This window comes from Schistocerca nitens, chromosome 5 (genome assembly GCF_023898315.1).
Source record: "Schistocerca nitens isolate TAMUIC-IGC-003100 chromosome 5, iqSchNite1.1, whole genome shotgun sequence".
Classification (NCBI taxonomy): domain Eukaryota; kingdom Metazoa; phylum Arthropoda; class Insecta; order Orthoptera; family Acrididae; genus Schistocerca; species Schistocerca nitens.
The window spans coordinates 463,308,632-463,330,972 of record NC_064618.1 but is presented as its reverse complement, the minus strand read 5'-3'; the positions used below and the strand labels follow the sequence as shown (position 1 = coordinate 463,330,972).

The following is a 22,341-nucleotide window of genomic DNA, read 5'->3' as shown; positions in this document are numbered from 1 at the left end:
AAGAAGAATAACTGTCCATTTATTTGTTTGTTTGGAAATGTTATACAGTAAAAAAAAAATTACACAATAAATCTTGTTATCTAGTTGTTGCAGGTAACCAAAATGTTCCAACTGAACTTCAGGAGTGCCATTCACTCACAAGGCAGCTACAGAAGAATCAGACTGCACTGTACAACCAGATCATCATGCTTGCAAAGCAGCTAGCAAATTTTAGTTCAAAGGTAATTGTGATTACAAACTGATTGTTGTTGCAAGAGGAATTTAAATGTGTGAAATTTCATGAAAATCAGGGTAATACCATATATACTGAATATGTGAAAGTGTAGAAAATGGGGGGAAACAGAAATTACGTTTTCAAAAACTTACAGTGTGGTTAGAATGCTGATTAATAATTTCTAAATAACAAACAACAATAAAAAAGCAAGAACGCACACAATCTAACAAGAATCGAAGGAAGCCGTATTGTGTTCATGAAACAGAAAGTGAGGTTTTTCATTCAAACAGTGCAGCTTGGGGAAAATGGGGTGTGGACCTGGCTTTCTCATTCCAAATGGTGTGTGACAGAAATAAATAGAGCACTTTGGTCTAATGTTTTGTTAATTTAATAGTGACTAAGTTCAAATAGCAACATTGGCAGTCATTTCTGCAACATGTCAAGATTTTCTCACTTACAAAAGCTATTTGCTACGATTCAAGAATTCTTTTACTCAGTAATAGCACTGTTCTATTAGAAAAGGCTTAAGGCTATGTTTAAATGATTTTTTATATCACTGCTTTTTTAAATCACTGTGTAGACAATTGAATAATTGAACTGTTATATGTGAAACACTTTTCTGGTGTAATACGGTGCTAGATTGAGACATGTCTCAGTACAGTCAAAATTTTGTTAAATCATTTGAGACCAAAGTCATCACAATTCCTTCAGTAAAGCCACAACTTACTCCTTCCCTCACCCTCACCACAGCTGCTGTATTTCTAAACATGTCCATGTCTGTGCGATATCATACATTACTGAAACAAGGTAACCTGTTGCAGTGGCTTGAACTCCTTGATTACACATTTTGAGTTATTTAATGGCATTTCAGCTTTGATTTTATCATGCAAAGTATTTCAAATTCTTATTTTGTATCAAAATTAACTTTAGTTCCTGTAGATAGTGTTGGTGTTATCTCCATAGCTTTCTTATCAGAACAATAATACTTCAATCGATCATTTCTGTTGTGGAAGAAGAATCGTTATCATGCTTCAAAATTCATGTTGTCGTTGACTGCTCTGACCTCTTAGATAGATCATAATCTCCATCCAAACAGGCAGGCCTCAGAAGGCCATGTGGTCAGCACACTGCTCCCCCAGCAGTTGTCAGTTTTCGTTACTGGAGCTGCTACTTCTCAATCAAGTAGTTCCTCAGTGGACCTCTCAAGAGCTGAATGCACCCCACATGTCAACACTGCTTGGCAGACCTGGACAGTCTCCCATCCAATTACTAGCAAAGCCTGACAGCTCTTAATTTCGGTGATCTGATGGGAACCAATGCTACCACTGTGGCACAGACGTTGGCAGACACATCATAAAGTAAAATCAATAAAAAGTGTTCTTGATTGCATTGTCATTTATTAAAAATATGACGGGTTCTGTTTTTTAGTAGTAGGCCATTCAGCTGACGATGAAAAGACTTCAAACAGCTGTGCTGACCTCAGTCACAGAACTAATTTTACTTTACTGATAAATAACTGTTCCCAACAATGTTATCTAAAATTATTAGACATGTCATAGCTATTCAGTTATTACAAGATCTCTCACACATTCAACATAATTTTAAGTTATCAGAGTATTGTTATTACAAAAATAGCAGTGTACCAAGAAATGTTTTTATAAAGTTAAGAAAATTAGGATATTAATTGTTTTCCAGCATTGCTGAACAACTACTTCCTATGCTAGTTTTTGCTGGAAAAAAATATGTTAGCAAAACTGATTGCACCTTACACCTGACTATAATCTGTTACATAACAGATTAATATTCATATTCATTTCATGGCATATAATTATTGTGTGACAGGTATTTGAAAAATGATGAACTTCTTTCCAGCTCAGTGATGTACAAGATGGTTTCCACAATGTCCAAGAGAAGCTTGATGGTGCTCCAGAGCTAGTAAATGTGCCTCAGACCATCAAGGATCTACAAGGCAGTGTTGCTGGTTTTGGAAGCCAAATACGAGACCTTGCAGCTACAGTTGAAAACCTCAAATCTCAGAACACAAAATACCAAGAACTTTCCACAAATATTGTGCAGAACTTGACAACAGTCAGGGTATGTTAGAAATATTTTGTGTGTGTGTGTGTGTGTGTGTGTTTTCAGTCACATCATTCAAATAAAACTATTATACATTGAATGTGACAGGTTTCTCATGGTTTTATTATTATTGTTATCATCATCATCACCAATATCTTACAGAATCTTTTAAGTTGTTTTTAGACAAAGTGACTCTGACTTTAATAGTATGCATTCAGCTTCTCCATGACATCCTCATCTCTAAGAGCATCAAATGTCTGTACTAACATTAACATTTGTTGAGTGTGGACAGAAGTGGGTTTCATTTGCACTAATGATCAAGAAAGCCACCACTTAGGGGAATGTTGATTGATTGTTGATTTTAATAGGAGAGCTAAAACAGCTTAGGTTTGACCTGCCTCTGCCCGCACCGAAACAAGGTTTATTGTGCGGTATCACTCCCTGTATGTCTAGTAAAGCCAACCAGTGCCCTTAAATAGTGCAAGGAGTCCCCCTACCAGTTTTTTGTTAGACACAATTTCTTCAGATCTAGCTGTCCCGAAGATTCTGTATCTTTTACTCTCCAATGCCATGCATTCGAAGATTAGGTGTGATGCAGTTTCTTCACCCTCATCACAGATCCTACATTTAGGGTCCTCTTCCGTTATACCCATTGTGTGTAGGTGTTTTCGAAGTTCCCATGGCCAGTTATCAGTCTAGTCATGAGTTTGATCTCTTTCCTGTTCAATCCCAGGATTGCAGAGCTTCTTTTAAAACATGGCTTGGTCATAATTACCTTACCATGTTTTTGTTTATGGACCTTGGTCCAATATCCTGTGTGCTGTTTCCTAAGCCAGTTCCGTAGTTCTAATTTGATCATAGCCTTGGTGATTGTCAGGACAGGTTCTGGTCCAATAAATGGAGTTGTTGCCACCATCCTAGCCAATCTATCGGCTTGTTCATTGCCACAGATCCCTGAGTGGCCAGGGACCCACACTAGGTTCACCCTGTTGCTTCCCCCTAGCTCCACCGGAGCTCTGTGGCAATCTGCAACAATCTTAGATCTTGTTGCAGGAGCTGCCAATGATTTCAGGGCTGCCTGGCTGTCTGAATAGATGTAAATGCTACGGTCATTGTAGCACCTACGCATATTCTCCTCCACACATGCCCTGATTGCAGTAATTTCAGCTTGGAATACAGAGGCCAATTTCTCTAGAGAGATGATGCTCTCCAGTCTTGGCTGAACCCCATACAACCCTGCCCCAACACATTGGTCTGTTTTCGACCCATCGGTGGACCAAACGATGTCCCCCGTACGGTGTTGAACTGTTTTCTCCCACTGCCCCCCCTTCCAATTATTATGTTGTAAGGCTTGTCGAAGCAGTTGGGAGTTATTATATAGTCGGCAGGCATTTCCCTAGCCATACATGTATTTACCTCACTCACTATGTTAGTGTGTGATTCTGGATATCTGAATGAGACCCAGTTTTGTCCAGTTTTAAGTCTGTGTGCCCCAGCTGCTGCCTCCATCGTAAACCAAAGGTGAAGTTGAGACATATCCAGCATGGCTTCCATTCCAGTGGTTGGTGTGCTGCTAATTCCCCATGTTGTGGCTAAGCAGGCCAATCTCTGCACCTTAGCAAGCTCTTTAGCAGCAACCCGCTGTTGTACCTTCTTCCACCACACTACGGCTCCATAGGAAATCCTAGGTCTAACCACTATGGTGTATATCCAGGGCATACCCCTGGGGCTTAGGCCCCAGTTTTTGCCACAAGCCCTCCTAGTATTCACTAAACTACTTTTTGCCTTGGAGCAGATACTCTTAATATGAGGGGTCCAAGCTAGCTTCTCATCCAGGGTTACCCCTAGATATTTCACTGTCCCCTTCACAGGTAGAGTTTCATCGAAGAGCTTTGGATTCCAACTTGCATGCTGAATATGTCTCTTCGTAAATGGCACCACAACAGTCTTCTTAGGATTAACTCTCAGATCCTGTTTAATGCACCATTTTTGCATAATGTCCAACCCTCCTTGTGCCTTATTCCTGACTGTGTCAGTGAATTTGCCAAGTATTACTATGACAAGGTCATCTGTGTATCCTTGGCAGAAGCATTGTCTGGAATTTAGTTCCTCGAAGAGTTCATTCACCACTAGATTCCACAATAGAAGAGACAAAACTCCTCCTTGTGGGCAGCCTCTAGTGGTCTTAATTACCATCTTTTCATTCATCATGGTAGCCTCTACCTTCCTTCCACCAAGCATAGCCCTGGTCCACCTACATATAGTGGTCCCCAGGTCATGCACCTCTGCTGCCCTTACCATGGAATTGAAGGTTATGTTACTGAAGTCACCGTCGATGTCCAGGAAGGTGCAGAGGGCTATTTCTTGGAAGTGAAGTGCTTTTTCAACCTACCAAACGAGTTGGTGGAGAGCTGTTTCACATGATTTACCTGGTTGGTATGCGTGTTGGTTCAGGTGTAGAGGGACCCTACTTAGCCTCCTCTCCCCAACATATACATTAAACAGTTTTTCCAATGTTTTGAGAATGAAGGAGGACAGACGGATTGGTCTCATATCCTTGGCCTTGGTATGATCAATTCTCCCTGGCTTTGGGATGAAGACAACCTTCACTGCCCTCCAAGCATTGGAAATGATTCCTACTGCTAAGCTAACCCTGAATAGCCTGCATAGGACTCTTATAAGCTTTCCTCCTGTTTGTTGCAGGAGAGCTGGAAAAGTTCCATCTGGGCCAGGTGACTTGAATGGTTGGAATGTTCCCACCACCCACTGGATTTAGTTGAAGTTCACACACTCCTTGGCCTATTCTCAGTCCTCTCTTTGAGTGCCTGAGAACCGTTGTCTCTCTGGGTTCACATACTGGTCTGTGTTATCCGGCAGAGCATATTGAGGAAAGTGAGTTTTGAGGAGCAATTCCAGTGTCTCATGTGCTGTCTTCGTATATTCCCCATTCTCCTTCCTCAACATTCCTCCTGGATTGGTTGGACTCTAGTGAGAATCTTGTGAAGTCTGGCTTGTGCAGCTGTGCCCTCCACTTCCTCACAGAATGCCTTCCAGGATGCCTCCTTTGCTTGTCTTATTACAAGATTGTAATTGACAAGGGCCTCATGATATTTAGCCCATTGTCCTTTGCGTCTTGCAATATTAAACAGTCTCTGTACCTGTTTTCTCTGTGTTTCCAATTTGTTATATTCCACCAAGGAACACTCCTATTTGTGCACTTCCTGGTGATTCTGCAGTTGTCCTGATATGAGATCACTATGGCAGAGGTAACAGCCTCTGCTACTTCCTCAAATTCTATTGGCTTCCTTATCGGTGTTTTAATTTCCGATAAGCCTAAGTCAAGGTCCCTCCTATATGTCTCCCAGTCTGTTTTCCTGGGATTCCTATAAGTCATGGTCTGTCTGATTCCCATTTCAACCTTGAATTTAATGTACATGTGGTCCAATGAGGATGGCTCCAACACCACATGCCATTGTTTGACATAGCTACCCATCGTCATGGAACCAAATGTTATGTCAATTACTTCTTCCCTTCTGCTATTCCTGAATGTAGGTTCATTGCCCCCATTCAGGACCTCTAAGTTGTTAGCTAAGAGAAATTAGAGAAGGTACTCCCCTCTACTGTTGGTGTTCTTGCTGCTCCACACTAGGTTGTGGGCATTTGCGTCGCATCCCACCAGCAGTTTATCACCTTGCCGATGGATGGCAAGTCTCTACCAGTCTCCTCACCTCCAAGGTAGTGGGAGAGCTGTCTTCGTAAGGATGGTATGCTGAGGCCAAAATAATTTCCCTTATAATACCTTCCTCACATTGCTGCATTTTGATGGTCACTAAGACCCTAGAGCAGAAATCCATCATTGGCATGAAAGAAATGCCATTTCTAACATAGATGCATGTTCTGGAGTTTCTTAGATTCCTAACATAGATCAGCGTACCTCCAGTGCCTCATACACCCCCTTTGTATAAATAGGATTCTTGTATCAGGTCCACGTCCACTTCCTGTCTCCCCAGGCAGTGGCTCAGGGCAGCAGAGGCCCCTTTACTGTGCTGCAGATTAATTTGCAGCACCTTCAGGCTCCATCTTACTACCATCTTTGACGTCTTTGAGAACCCTGACGATGACCTGCGAGAACCCTAAAAACAGTCAGGTCCTGCTCCCGCATCGCCTTCAGGGACTTCTCACCAACCGTCACCACCACGGTTCGTCCTTCCAGAGCAACCTTCTGATTAATCACTCTCCAGTCTTCTGTCGGGAATTTTGGGCCCCTATTTTCCCGAACAGAGTCTTGGGAGAGACTTCCTTAAGGATCTTAGGTACCCCTTATGATATCTTTGCGGTCTTAAGAAGTTCCGCTGCCGTCTTGACCAGCAGCTTCGCATCTTCCCACGGGGATATCATGGGCACCTTGTCCTTGAGCCATTCTACTGTGTGCACCCTCTCACAGACAAAAATGAGTGCACCATGATCTAGATAGACCCTCTTGAAGTTGGGACCTGTGCCAGCCCCCCCCCCCCCCCCCCCAATCTTTTCAAAGAGGGCCATCTGTACTACTAGTTCCTCCTGCAGTGGGGCGATGGCCAACCTTCCTGGATACTTCCATCCCAAAAACCGAGACTGCAGTACTATAACTCTGTTTCCTTATTTCTTGCCTCGATTTTTTCTGGACTCGCTTGTCCAGGGAGGAGGGAGTCTTTGATTCCTCCCTTATCCACTTACTGCCTGTCTTTGATGTTGTGGGGGTCTGCGTGTCCCCTTCAACCTGAGACAGTTTTTTCCTGGGGGTCTTGGGTTCTAGTCCCTTTACTTCCCTCCACTTGTTTTTAGGAAGCCATTCTTTCCCTTCCTTTTTCCTCTATTCCCTGAGTAGCTTCCTCCTCTGGGCCCCAGACAAGCCTTTGATCTTAATCTGGTCTAGCTTCTCGGTTACAGTTCCCACTTCTGGCTCAGGTCTAGACCCTCCATCAGTTCTGTCCCCAATGTTTGGGTATCTGAGGTCTCAATTTGCCCCTCAGTTTCTTTTTCTTTATTTTCTATAGTCGTGTCCATATTGGTCCCACGAGATTTGGGGATCTAGGAGGTCCACACCACAAGTACCCCGCGCGGTGTAAGGATAATTACTCAGGGGGGTTGCCTGGTATCCCTGAGGTTCCGTTTGCGGCACATCTTCCCATGTGCCACGCACCCCTCAGCACAGGTCGCATCACATCTTGGGTTGGGTCAGGGAATAGGGTAGGACTAGGAGTGGATAGGGAAGATGGGACGTTATGGGACACTCTTAGTCTGATCCATCGGCTGAGGCCTTTCCGGCAGTAGGTCCTCTACCTTCAGCATAGCCCTCAGCTTTCCGTGGATATGCAAGCCTCTCCACCCACACGGACGGTGCTTTGTCAAGGTGGTGTCCCTCGAAGAGGTAGGGGAATGTTGATCACTGACTTGATGATTTTATAGCTGCATTATCACATTCTTATGATCTATAAAATGGTAGTCATGACGTAATTATCCTTTTTGAGAGCCAGTGTAGCTTTGTGGCAAATTGTGGAGGGGCTCTGTCAAGCTGCTAGTACATTGCAGTCCTCCATGAGGCCAAATAAATGTCCTCTAGGTGTTAAACAAATGAATTTTCCACAAAATGCAAGTAATTCTGTCCTGTCATTTACTCTTCTAAAATGATTGGACCTATCAACGCGTTACTTATAATAAACATTTGGCACCAGATTGATAGTCTTGAAATATCCTCCTTAAGTTCTTTGTCAATGCTGACAGATTAACGAAACTTAGAAAGTGATGAAACAGTTGGGAGTGCAAACTCTTGTATTGGATCTACCTCCATTTCATGTCAAACTTCCCTATGAACTCATCCACAGCCATACTGGTTCTCACTCTATTGTGTGCATAAGTGTGTTTATGTTACCTGTGTTTGTGCTCATCCTACATGTGCCACTTTAGATGTTTACTTGACGTATGTTGCAATGTTATCCCTGTAATTTCTGTCTTAATGTGTTCGTGGTAATCATGATTAGGACTGATATCATATTCTGACAATTATGCACAGCACCTTTTTTGTTGTTGTCATAGCTGAAAAAGAAAATATAGGCCAAAGTTGATAATTTCATATTATTTGGGAGAGTGTGCACTACACTTTAAACTAATACCTTACTCTTGAATATCTGTCAATAGGTTCACTAACTGTAGTTTTTCTGGAGCCCATTAATGAAAAAAATTGTGTAGTTTGGTAGCAGTATTGGGGGAGGCGGGGGGGGGGGGGGGTGCTTTGAATCATACCAAGCCAATTCAGTGCCCTTGCATCTCCCCCTCCACCCCTATCTCCTGCGAAACTGTTGAAAGGTAAATTGTTGCACTCCACTGTGAATGGGATAGGACACTATACTGAGTGTCCCAGGAGTAATCGTCAACATTCAGGGATATGACAGGAATAATAATTTGAAGCAAAATCTTCGTATTCCGAATCAGTTCCGAGGCAGAGCACATTTAATGTACATTGTTATTTGTTTTCTGTATGATTCAATACATTGTAAGGTTTACACATGTACAACACTTGGTATACATTACAACATACTTTTGTAAAGTATCAATTCAAAAATACATATATTTCACACACTTTAAGTATTATCGTACATGTCACATTACAGCTGTTGTACAGTTCACAATAAATGTTTGAATATCCCACCATCGGCTTCAGTGCATTTTGACACTCTTGGGAGAACATGTTGTGTTGCTTGTCTGAGTGCCTCTGCATGTTCCCTAATGAGGGGAGCAGCATCCATGATGCAACTAAGCAGTTCAGCCAATCCTGTGATTAGGATAAGTGTGGTTGAGATATTCCCTGAATCATGTGGCAAATTGTGGAGGGGCTCTGTCAAGCTGCTAGTACATTGCAGTCCTCCATGAGGCCAAATAAATGTCCTCTAGGTGTTAAACAAATGAATTTTCCACAAAATGCAAGTAATTCTGTCCTGTCATTTACTCTTCTAAAATGATTGGACCTATCAACGCGTTACTTATCATGCTGCACCAAACATTGTTAAAAAAATAGTAACTTGGAAATTGGTTTTCACTGTAGCATGTGAATTTTCTATGACCATTGATGATTATTACATTTGTTGTTGATTCCATTCCATGTAAATGTACCTTCTTCTGTGAATAGTAATTGTGCAGCATTGTCACCAATGTGAAGATTGTGGACATACTGTAGATGAAATGGACACAAGTTTTCCACATGTATTATTCCCTATATGTATGTTTTAGAGAATTAATATGTGTAGAAATTCACCATGTACTGGTAGTAGAACTATGTTGCACCATTTCAACAATGTTTTTCTGCTCCTGCATGGGTTGCTGAACTACACATTCACAAGGAAACTGGAAACTTGGGACAATACCTGTTTCACACAATGTGCTGAAAACTCTGGTAAACACTCTATGATCAGGAATTCGATGTGTTGGAAAGCACCAACAGTATTCTTCAACAGCATCAGGGCCAGTACTGTCGCAAAAGCTGTAAATATACATCATACCTGCATATTCTTCATTATTGTAGATGTGTGGCAGTTTAGCTAGCATCTATACAAACACAGTCAATCAATGTTTCTAATACACTCTCAGTTGATTGTACTAACTTCACTTACAACCCATGATGGACAACTGTGCATTAATGGTTGAAAGACACCCAGAGCAAAGGAGTTGATAGCAATGTGATAGGTTGGGCTAGAATAAAATGTCGAAGATGATGAGTGGGTGAGACACATATGCATGCCACTACCCCAAAAGCAAGTGTACATTAAAAATGTTCTATCTCAGAAACCAATTGGGATAGGGCATTTGTGAATGTCAAGTTTTTTGCTTCAAAAGATGATTCCTGTCACATCCCTGATTATTGACTATTCCTCATGAGAAACCCTCTATATCCCATTCTTGCCACTGGGTTTTTACTATTTTCTGTTTATATTAATAATATTTGCAGCCATTTTCCTCAGTTGCTAATAATAACTTCAATTATAGTTTATCACAAAGAAAACTTCCATCTTTTGCAATGTGTTTCACCTATTCCTGTTAGGTATCTCAGTGGTCTATAATTCATATAGAATTACTTAATTATACAGATTTTGATGTGATATGTATAGTGACTCTTTATCAGTTTGTTTGGATCTAGCCATTTCTGTTTACTTCTCTGCGCATACCTATACTGTAGAAAACTGCACTTGTTTGCATTGCTCATGGTCACATGCTGTAGAGCTGACTGATAGGTTATGGGAACAGAGTAAGGGAATCAGCTTTATAGCATGTGACCAAGAGCACTGCAAACATGCACAGTTTTGAACAGTACAGGTTAAGTGCAGAAAAGTATGACTGGAAAAAAATCTGTACCATGTGCGTTTAGCACACATGGAGTAGCAAAATGCTGGAAAACATGTTGCAAAAATGAATTAAATAAAAAACACAATCATATAGTTGCAAATAGAAATAGCTAGCTGTAAACAAACTGCCAAAGACTCACTACAAATCTCAGTCAGACTATGTATACCAGTAATTAAATAATTCTGTATGTATTATAGACCACTCAAGCTGCCAAACATGTATGGGCAAAATATTTGACACTCAAGAATATATTCCAGGCTGCAAAAAAGGTGGAAATTTTCTTACCTTCATATAAAACAAGAAGTTACTTTCTATTTGCTGATTCATCTGATTTATTTATATATGTGACAGTTTTATAGTGTTATCCATATCCTCCACATTGTTCATTTACCTTCCACGGCATTATTTCTGTACTCTCTGGCTGTAAACCTCCTTCCAGTCTTGGATGACTACTTGTATGCCTTCTTGGCTCTTTAGAAGTATTATTGGTTCAGAGACAAAAAGCTTTGCTTATCAAGTGCATTCAGCAACTTAATATGACATCAGCTTATCAAGCAGCTGAAGAAGACTTCAGAGAAATATTGAGCGTGTCCAAGATGACTAGACTGTGGCCAAACAATAATATATAGATGTAGAAAAAGAAAATAAAGGAACATGTTGTTCACTGCTCACTTTGTGTGTTCATCTTATGTACTAAATGTTGAATATTATTCAATAATTTTAACATTATACAGAATAGACCATACCACAGTATTCCTTCCATTCATGAAGTTGGTTTGTCACATTCTACCTACAAATATGTCATAGTTAACCAGCTAGGGACAAATTAGGTACCAGTATATTTTTACGTGAATAGTAATATCAAAATTCATGGTAATAAGTGAACTTCATCTTGCAACTTGTGCCCTAAATTGTGCATAAATATTTGTTATTTGCTTATATTTCATGCATGAGACATGTTTCCTGCAGTAAATCTATCAATTTTGCATATATGTATGTTATTTTTACATTTTTTTGGAAGTTATACTTACTATGGACATTTATTACATTTTATCATTTGTGTATGTGTGCCCTACTTCCAGGAATTGGTGAACACACTGCTGAATACATCACACCAACCAGATATATCTGGTGCTGAGAGCAGTGGTCAGAGAAAATTAATGCTTGAAACTATGGATCAGATTTCAAAAAACCTTTCTCAGATAAATGATACCCTCAGCAAGAGGATAGGATGGGTGACAGAAGATCAGAATGCAGATCGAGTAAGTTAGTAATGAAAGAAGTTGATAATAGTAGTCTGTGCATAATCCAGTTGGATGAATGCCTTAATAATGCCTTGACAAGGCCAGTGATCATTGGTGGGTATGGAAATATTTATTGGACAAATAACACAATCTATTCAGTTAGATGTGTTAAAAATAATGGGCTTTCTATTAGAAACTTACACATTATGTGATCAGGTATTATGTGCTGCCTTTGTACTAACATAAATTTGTTGTAAACATTGGATCCATTTCTGAAGTTGTTCAGTCCTGGCTTCACTTGTACGTATATCCAAAAATGGCTATAAAATCACATTTGTGTGTCTTTGTGTTGACATGAATGAAAACAGAACCTCAAAGGGCATTCAGTTGCTGATGTTATTAACTTTTTGATGATTGCTATTGCTCTGACAATTTACTTTATCATGGTGTACTTGCACTGAGCATTGTCATCATTTCTGATATAACTTTTAAGCAATTTTATAAGTTTTGTATTTTCCCGCCACATGCTGGTGGCTGGATAGTATGGTGGTCTGTCTTCATGCATGACAGCTGCCACTTGACAGTGGTGCAGTAGCAGATATTGACCCAATAGTGGAAAATAAACAACAATTATTGTCAGGGGCGAAAATGTTGTTACATCAGAAATTTTTTGTGACTGTGGTACTTGTCTGAAAAAAGTAATACTGTAATAAAACAATGGAAAGTCCAGATAAGAATATCAACAGTATTATGGAAACTGCTACTAACTGTGAAGATGACACGTTGAGCTGCAGACAGGTACCACGAGAAGATAGATATACATTCAGCTTTCGGCAAGAGCCTTCTTCAGAAAATAAAGGAGAACTCACACACATTCACACAAGAAAGCACATCTCACATACACGTGACCACTACCTTTGGCCATTCCAGCCAGAATGCAACAGTCGCATTGAACAAAAGCAGCAATCTGGAGTGGGGTGGGGAAGGGGTAGGGATAGCTGGGTATGGATGGGGATAGAGTAACCTACTGTTCCCACATCCTCCACACAACAGTTTCTGCCCCCTCTGTCCTACACCTCCTCCCAGTTCACATCCCCTCACCCTCACTGTTCACCGATCTCTGCTGATGCACCCACCAGTCTGCCCCTCTCCTTTCCACTCACTGTTCCCTTCCACCCTACCTCCCCCACAGCCTCTCAATACTGTGTCTAGCAGTCTTGCCCTGCTGCTACCCAGTCACTGTCTGCTTCACCAGACAGCACTATTATATCACTGCCCCCCTTCCCCCCCCCCCCCAACCCCCCCCCCCCCACCTCCCAACCCACCCATCCATACCCTGCTGTTCCTCTCCTTCCCTGCCCCTCTCTGGATTGCTATGTTTGTTCAATGCGACTGTTACATTCTGGCTGGAGTGGCCGGAGGTGGTAGTCAATGGCTCTGAGCACTATGGGACTCAACATCTTAGGTCATAAGTCCCCTGGTGGTAGTCATGTGTACATTGGGTGTGCTTGCTTGTGCAAATATGTGGGTGTTTTCTTTTCTGCAGAAGACTTTGACTGAAAGCTAAATGTGTAACAGTCTTTTTGTTGTGCCTGTCTGCAATTCATTGTGTCATCTTTATGGTGGGTAGCACTGTATCCTTTTCGTAATATTCTCTTGTTGCAATAAAGCTATTGTTTATGTTTCCCTGCTAAAATAGTATTGAATAGAGTTTTCCAAATACATGAAGAAATACTCTAGTTTGTACTGATTAGTATAAACAAATACAAAAAGAAGACAATATTTACAGCTTTGTTTGTTTCTGATTTTTGCCTAAAGATTTGTCTACTTACAAATTTTTCTTTAGTTGTGACAAATCCTTGAACAGTTGGAGAAAAGTAGTTTCAACTCTAGGATAAATTTTATTGTCTGTACCTAACATGTAAGTTTCAACCATATATAAAATTTAAATATCTGCTTGATTATTTTTGAGTGAAGTGCACTTTCATAGTTTATGCAGTCCATCCAAACAGATAAGATACAAACAAAATTACGAAACATCAAGAATATACTCTCTTTGTGGTGCAGTTTAATTGAATAACTGTAACCGTTTCATTGCTTGCATATTTGCATCTGGTTATTATTTATGTATTTTTCATGTTAAAAATTGCCTTGTAAAAAAATCGTGACTGTGGAAGTTGGTATTTTGTTTTCCAGAGTAGTCTGGCAAATCTTCAAGACAAGAATCTTAATGTCCAAGCAAGAGTTACAACCCTTGAAGGAGAATGCAAAAAAATGGTCTCCCAAGAAGTTTTCAACACTACAGCTGCCAATATTACAGAGATGGTATGAAGAGATGCTGTTTTACAAACACACACACACACACACACACACACACACAGAGAGAGAGAGAGAGAGAGAGAGAGAGAGAGAGAGAGAGAGGGAATGAGGGAGGGAGGGAGAGGGAGGGAGGGAGAGAGAGAGAGAGAGAGAGAGAGAGAGAGAGAGAGACGAAACTGTGTGCTGTGCATGTATCAAATATAGAACTGAAGATAATCTAAATTATTATTAGGTCTTGGAAGCAACCAGTGTGCAGTAATGAAAGCGTATGTGGTTACTGTGAATGTATGAAGTTATTTAAGATTTAGAAAGTTTTTCATTCTTTTGTGTTGATCATAACTGGAAGTGGTTTTGAGCTTCACTTCAGTGGCAGGAAAAAAATACCATTCACATATGATATTTTGCTATGATAATATTTTTAATTATGTGAATTCAAGTGGGCTAGCAACCATAAAGAAATATTCACATAGTTAATACAATTATCCCTTCTTCCATGCAATGAGATCATAATCTCTTTATTAACTGGTGCAGGTTATTCAGATGACACCACATGCTGTTGGATTGACTATTTCTATACAGGGTGTTCCAAAAAGGTACGGCCAAACTTTCAGGAAACATTCCTCACACACAAATAAAGAAAAGATGTTATGTGGACATGTGTCCGGAAACGCTTAATTTCCATGTTAGAGCTCATTTTAGTTTTGTCAGTATGTTCTTCCACCTATGCTCAGTGGTGCACGTTATCATGATTTCATATGGGATACTCTACCTGTGCTGCTAGAACATGTGCCTTTACAAGTACCTCACAACATGTGGTTCATGCACGATGGAGCTCCTGCACGTTTCAGTCGTAGTGTTCGTACGCTTCTCAACAACAGATTCGGTGACCAATGGATCGGTAGAGGCAGACCAATTCCATGGCCTCCACGCTCTCCTGACCTCAACCTTCTTGACTTTCATTTATGGGGGCATTTGAAAGCTCTTGTCTACGCAACCCCGGTACCAAATGTAGAGACTCTTCGTGCTCATATTGTGGACGGCTGTGATACAATAAGCCATTGTCCAGGGCTGCATCAGCACATCAGGTATTCCATGCGACGGAGGGTGGATGCATGTATCCTCGCTAACGGAGGACATTTTGAACATTTCCTATAACAAAGTGTTTGAAGTCACACTGGTACGTTCTGTTGCTGTGTGTTTCCATTACATGATTAATGTGATTTGAAGAGAAGTAATAAAATGAGCTCTAACATGGAAAGTAAGCGTTTCCGGACACATGTCCACATAACATATTTTCTTTCTTTGTGTGTGAGGAATGTTTCCTGAAAGTTTGGCTGTACCTTTTTGTAACACCCTGTATACCAAGTTGCTACTCAACAGACTCCCATTGAAAGTGTTCCATTTGTACTGTCATTGAACCCAATTCTTAAAACCATTTTGAAAAATATTTGGTACACACTGCTGTACCCATTTCCTCACGGCCATTTTCTACATCTATGTCTATACTCTGCAAACAACAATGAGGTGCTTGGCAGGTGGTACATTTCATTGTACCAGCTATTAGGTTTTCTTCCCATTCCATTCACTTATGGAGTGTAGGAAGGATGATTGTTTGAATGCCTCTGTATGTGCAGTAATTATTCTAATCTTATCCTCATGACCACCATGTGAGTGATACCTAGGTTATTGTAGGATAGATAAAAAACCTACTCACCGAGCAGCGGCAGAACACACACATAAAAGACAGTTGTAATTGGCAAGCTTTCAGAGTCACTGGCTCCTTCTTCATATGGAAGGGTTGAAGGGGAAGGAATAGGGGTGAAGGAAAAGGACTGGAAAGGTCTAGGAAAAGGGGTAGATTTTGGGAAAGTTGCCCAGAACCATGGGTCAGAGAAAACTTACTGTATGGGATGATAAGGAAAGAGCCTTTCCTTCTTTCCCGTCATTTATAATAATTTATTAATAATATTCTCACAACAAAATATCATATGTGAATGGTATTTTTTTCCTGCCTCTGAAGTGAAGCTAGCTAAAGTACTCTGTATTCACACTTAACATCAATTTAGCATTCAATGCAGTTTGTTACAGCTTTTGTCACTTTTTCTAACATTTGAATAATTTTATTCACAAAACCACTTCCAGTTATGATCAGCATAAAAAATGAAAAAGACTCTTTCCCTCTCATTCAATACAGTAAGTCTCCTCTGACTCACAGTTGTGGGTGACTTTCCCTACTTTTTCTAGACTTCTCCAGTCCTTTTCATTCACCCCTCTTCCTTCCCCTTCAACCCTTCTGCCTGAAGAAGGAGCCCCTGGCTCCGAATGTTTGCCATTTACAACCATATTTTATGTGTGTGTGTGTTCTGCCGCCACTTGGTGAGTAGGTTTTTTATCCATCCAATTAACTAGTTTTATCAATCATGGATTGTTTTCATTGTTATATTAGCCTATTGTATTGTAGTATATTCCTAGAGTCATCATTTAAAGCCAGTTCTTAAAACTTTTCAATAGACTTTCTCAGGGTAGTTTATATCTATCTTCAAGAGTTTCCTGTTCAGTTCCTTCAGTGTCCTGTGTATACATTCAACGCCCGTATCAGACCTATTCGATGCAGGTCCCACACGTTTGAGCCATATTCTAGAAATGGCCGTGCAAGTGATTTGTTAGCAATCCCCTTTGTAGACTGACTGCAGTTCCCCAGTATTTCTTCTCTTATAATGTTTTGTTCTAAAGAATGTTCTATTGCTGAACTACAATTTAGCATATTTTTTAATTTGCGCCTTTCCAAGTACAAAGTTTTATGTCCAGCACTACTTTCATGTCAGCTCACTTCTTCTCTTAGCTTTTCCAACCTGTTGATAAATCCCAGCCATAGCCTAGAATCAAAGCAGACTTAAGAGATATCCATGAGTTGTGAAAACAATCAACGAACACAGCAGTACAATATTTGCTTTTCTTTGCTCCAAACAGGCCAATATCTGTGTGAATTTTTTTTTAAGACATGCTCAGACACATTTGAAGTCAAAGGTTGATTACTTCCTCAGTCTCACACATGTCTTTTTGGTGTTTGCTCAGGTCCTCATGTAATAGTTTTTTCTACCTGTAAGTTCCTGAAGCCCTTGTTTCCACTACAAAGATTGATACTGAAATCTAAAAGCTATTGGTACAGCCATTAAAACATGTTCAGTTCTCAAATGATTTCATCACTGTCACTGTTGCTTACTTTAATATTCCTTCTCACTTTTTTGTGTGCACTCCTCCTCAATGCAAATGTCACCCTTACTGCCATCTCTCTCTTGATCGACGTGGTTCCATTTCTGCACCACTGATGCAGCAAATGTTTCTAAATAGTGTCCTTTATTGATGATATTTGTTTTATGGGCATTAGGTAATGTTCCAAAGCACGATTCTCTGCCCAATGTTTTGTCTTTCAATGCTGGAGACATCATCAGAGGCTTTAGCACCACAGAAAGTAATTTCAATCTCGAACAAGTTCAGCAAGCCAAACTGTTTAAATGTATCCGTGCAATGTTCACTTCATGACATCATCAGACTGCTGTCTAAGATCACGGAGTCACACAGATGTATGCTATGGAGCTTCTAGTGGGAAAGAATTGGCACTGATTGTTTGATTTAGCACTATGGCCCACAACTTGTCTAATTTCAACCTACTTCTTTTCTGTTAAAGTTGTTTTTGTGCTTTTGAATTAATATGGCCTCTCTGTACATCTGTACATCCTAGTGCAGTAATTATTAGATCTTGCTAAAACCTGATCCCTGTGCATGACCTGTTATTGCTGATTTATCAGTCTTGCCCAGACCTCTATTGAATTCTGTGATTAAATATCTTTCTTGCATACCATTAAATGTCTTTCTTGCTTACCAACATCTGCAAAATTTTGAAAAATGGGACTAATTTTTGGGTGAGAGGGTTGTTCTTAAGTACCTAGACCACAAAAGCCTTAATCAGTTTTAAGTGTAACTGTCTAACGAATGATGTATCTTCATTTCTGAGAATCCTGATCCTCCTCACTATCAATTAAGGAAGCCTAAATGTCATCTCCACATCCTTCTGACTCCTTTGACACTGTTGGTTTAATGAATGGCACAAAGGGCAACAATATAAATCCCTTTTTCATAGCACTGCTTTTTCTGCCTCATTCCTTCATTTGTGATAACCTGATGAAGCACTGTAACACTTTTTTCCATTTGGATCATTCGTTTACATTATAACACAACTTCTAAAAGTGTGTGATGCAACAATATAAAAGGGAAAATTCCTACACAGGCACAAAAAAAAAAAAAGAGCGTACAGCAGGCTATTCAGCTTGACTAGCTTCTGAGCACTGCTTATGAGTAATTACAAGCTGAAATACAAAAGAAAATACAACTTTCACATGTCCATTCTTGCACAAATTTGGTGCTGTAATCTCAGATTGTCAAAACTTGCTTTTGATCATTGGGTCTCTACAGTTGCTCACAGTAGAGGCAGGCTGACAGCACATCAGCTGGCCAGCAGCTTTCTCAAATAAACAAAAGCAAAAGCATAAACCATTTTAAAATGACCAAAATGTAAACATTTTTGTTGATACTGTTGTCCTAATTCTACAAAAGATGGAAATCAGTTTGAAATGATGAAAAGAAAAAAACTGCCAAATACAAAAACTGCAGATGTCACTTAATCAAACTTTTTATGTATTTAACGCTTATTTGGCGGGACAGAATTACATTAAAAGCTACCCAACATGAAAACAGTTTTATGACAGTTAAATCTTTTTCTAATGAATTTGTCATCATATGAAACAAGTCAAAAAGTTTTAAACTTTTCAAAACATATGCTTCAACTCAGGCATTATGTGAAACCAGAACCTGACGGCAGGTACTTGTACATATAATGTACTATTCATGTTCTACATGGATAGAAATATTTTATTTGATAATTAAATCATTGCCCTTATTTTTACTATTGAAATTTTTTTATATGTCCCTTAAAATTATTGTCAATCGATGGAAATCAAAATACGGTTGTAAACATTACAATACTTGTAGATATGTAATAACAATATTCTTTGCTACAATGTCTGATGCATGTGTTACATGGAAAACTGTAGTGTTTTGCACTAGTTTAACCACTAGCTATGTATGTGTATGTCAATTTTTTAAAACAATTCTGCAGGTTCAGTGAGGGTGTCCAGTGCACAGGTCTTAGTCCAAAACATAGGTGCAGATCTTAAAACTTATGTTTTATTTCTATTTAGTTAGGCACACCTTTCAGGGATCTGGAGGCACTGCACCTTTGGTCCTTCTGCCCCCCCCTCCCCCCCCCCCCCCCCCCCCACATGCTGGTCCTGGGATCAGGTTAGTGATGCAGCTCAATGAAATAAGGTAATGGACTTTGGTGGAAGCCAAAGAGATTTTTGCAGCACAACAATGATGTGCTACTGAGGAGGAATGATAAGTTTCTAAGTCAGGTATAGTAGCCTTCCATTTATTTGCAGTAAGGTAGGGGAAGAAGATGCATGAATAATGGGGAAAAAAACCCACAAATAAATGAGATATTTTCAAACAAGTATTCTTTGTTTGAAAGTTTATCTGCAGTCTGTGGATAGGTACTGTAGCCTGTTTATTTATTAAAATAGTCTGCGATTCTGAGAGAAGTTGACTTTTTTGCACGGCATATTGGATTTTTCTTGCAGCAATAATGTCATTGCACTGAAAACCCTCTGCTCCATACAATCAATACCTTGCAATGTGGTACAATGACTGATAAGGTCCTGGTCTTCATCGCCCTTTCAATTTCACTGTCCTTTCTTTGTTTTGCTGTGAAGTGGTGGTCACAATTTCAGCATCACTCATGTACTGGAAGATGGGTCACACGTTTCTGGCTTCAGCCACTAATTCAAATCTCTTGCCAGATTTATTATTTGTTCAGTTGTTATTTCTTCATCACGGAAACCTTGAAATACATTTTCTTCTATATCTGGATGAATTTTCCTCCATAATCGAACTAGTGGATATGGCTTGACTTTCTGACAGGCACCAGAAATCTTGTAGATGAGATCTAAAATTGTCAGATTCTTCCAGAATGTCACCAAATCATCCTCATCAACTTGCATTCTCAGCAGATCAGCCCAGTGGTGCCATTTTACTTATGTGACTATGCCCTGATCCATTGGCTGCATCATAGCAGTCACATTAGGAAGTAAAACTTGGTTACAATGAGATCATCATCAGATATAAGAATCCTCTCATTGGTATATGAAGGGCTGTTATCAAGCAATAGAATAGCCTTCTGTGGCAATCCTTTCTCTTCTATAAATTGTTGACCTTGTGGCACAAAATATATGTGGAATCAGTTTCTGAAAATTTCGCTATACATCCATACTCCTTTTTGGTTGTAATAATGGACAGGAAGAGCCTTAGTTTGGATATCCTTGAAAGCTCATTTTACTTATTTATTTATTCCGCCCCCTTCCCCCCTACAATCACTAGTAGTTCCACTTTGTGGTTCCCAGAAGCATTAATGGTGCACAAAATTGTAGTGCATTCTTTAGATGACTTATATCAGACATTGCAGCAAAAAATATCCAGGAGCACAAACTTTGCTCTTAAAAGCAAGGGTTCTGTTTGGTAGACATTTCCCATAGAGACCACTTTTGTCTGCATTACAAATTTGGTCTGGTGTCAAATTCTCTTATTCTAGAAATTTCTGGAACTCTTCCCGGAAGGAATCAGCTGCTGCAACGTTTGAACTAAGCCTCTCTCCTTGCACAGTAAGTTCATGAATCCTGTGGTGATGTTTGAATCTGGTTAGTCATCCTGATGAGGCATTGAAGTCTTCATACAGCTCTTGAGTTTCGGCACACATCATGTGTGAACCAATGACACCTTCTGCTCATTTTTACCTAAACAATTGCAAAAGAGCAGCATCAAATTAATCAAAAGTAGACCTCTTCATTTTTTTTTTGCGTATGGTCCAGAACCAGAATCATATTTTCTGACAAAATCCTGTATTTCAAAACAGTCTGTATTCCAATACTATAATCAGCACTTAGTTTTGCAGTAGTTTCCCCGTCTCAAATCTTTTAATGTCCGCATGTTTCTTTCATTTCTCAGTCCCTTTTACAAATTTCTTTTAACTTGCTTCATTGACATCTACATGCTGATGAACATCACAAAACTCAGTTTGTTTTCAATTAACACCGAACGGTACTCTATTGTCACACGGCAGCCATTTAAACAATGGAAATGGCACTTACTGTCACCCTGCATGTCTACTCCACGTCTTGTAGGGTGATTTCAGACACACATGCTTTTTGAATCTCTAAAGTTACGAAGTATATGGAGAAAATCCGGACATAAATTGATAATTTTTTAAATTCTACATTCTTCCTGTTTGAATTTAGTGACTTTTAACACATTTTAAGGATGCCCATCATTATGAATAAGTGATAAGGATTGAGATGAATTAAATTGCAAAATACATCTATTTAAAAAAAATTATGTCTAATTTAAAAAAGCAGATAAAATTTGCTTGACACTTTCCTATAAGACAATCTCCACACCTTCCAATCTGATTATGTAAGTGTAGACCAGATGTGGTTTCAATTCAAAGAAGTAGTATCGATCCCAGTTGAGAGATATATACCAAATAAATTAAACAGATATGGTACTGATCCCCCATGGTACACAAAATAGGTCAGAACACTATTGCAGAAGCAACCAAAAAAGCATGTCAAATTTACAACAAAATCCCCAAGATTGGCAAAGTATTACAGAAGCTTCAAATTTAGCACTAATTTCACTGCACGACACTTTTAATAGTTTCCACAATGGAACTCTGTCTTGAAATCTAGCAGAAAACCCACAGAGATCCTGGTCATATGAAAAGTACACCAGTGGCAAGACACAATTGATATCTTCACTGCACAATAACAATGGTGATGTTATTGATGATAGTATCACCAAGGCAGAGTTGCTAAACATGGTTTGCTGAAATTCCTTCACAAAATAAGGGGAAGAAAATATTCCAGAATTCGCATCCAGAACAACTGCCAACACAAGTAATTTAGAAGTAGACATCCTCATTGTACCAAAGCAGCTTAAAACACT

General features: G+C 39.6%; 1 protein-coding gene across 1 annotated transcript in view; it reads left to right on the top strand.

The window, feature by feature from the left end:
* Window positions 1-22,341, top strand: part of LOC126260531 (uncharacterized) — an 87,702-nt gene that overhangs the window by 47,997 nt on the left and 17,364 nt on the right. The window contains exons 3-6 of the mRNA XM_049957864.1: window positions 85-221; window positions 2,087-2,308; window positions 11,749-11,928; window positions 14,107-14,235. Of these exons, the coding sequence (XP_049813821.1) occupies window positions 85-221; window positions 2,087-2,308; window positions 11,749-11,928; window positions 14,107-14,235 (668 nt within the window). The remainder of the gene's footprint in view (window positions 1-84; window positions 222-2,086; window positions 2,309-11,748; window positions 11,929-14,106; window positions 14,236-22,341) is intronic.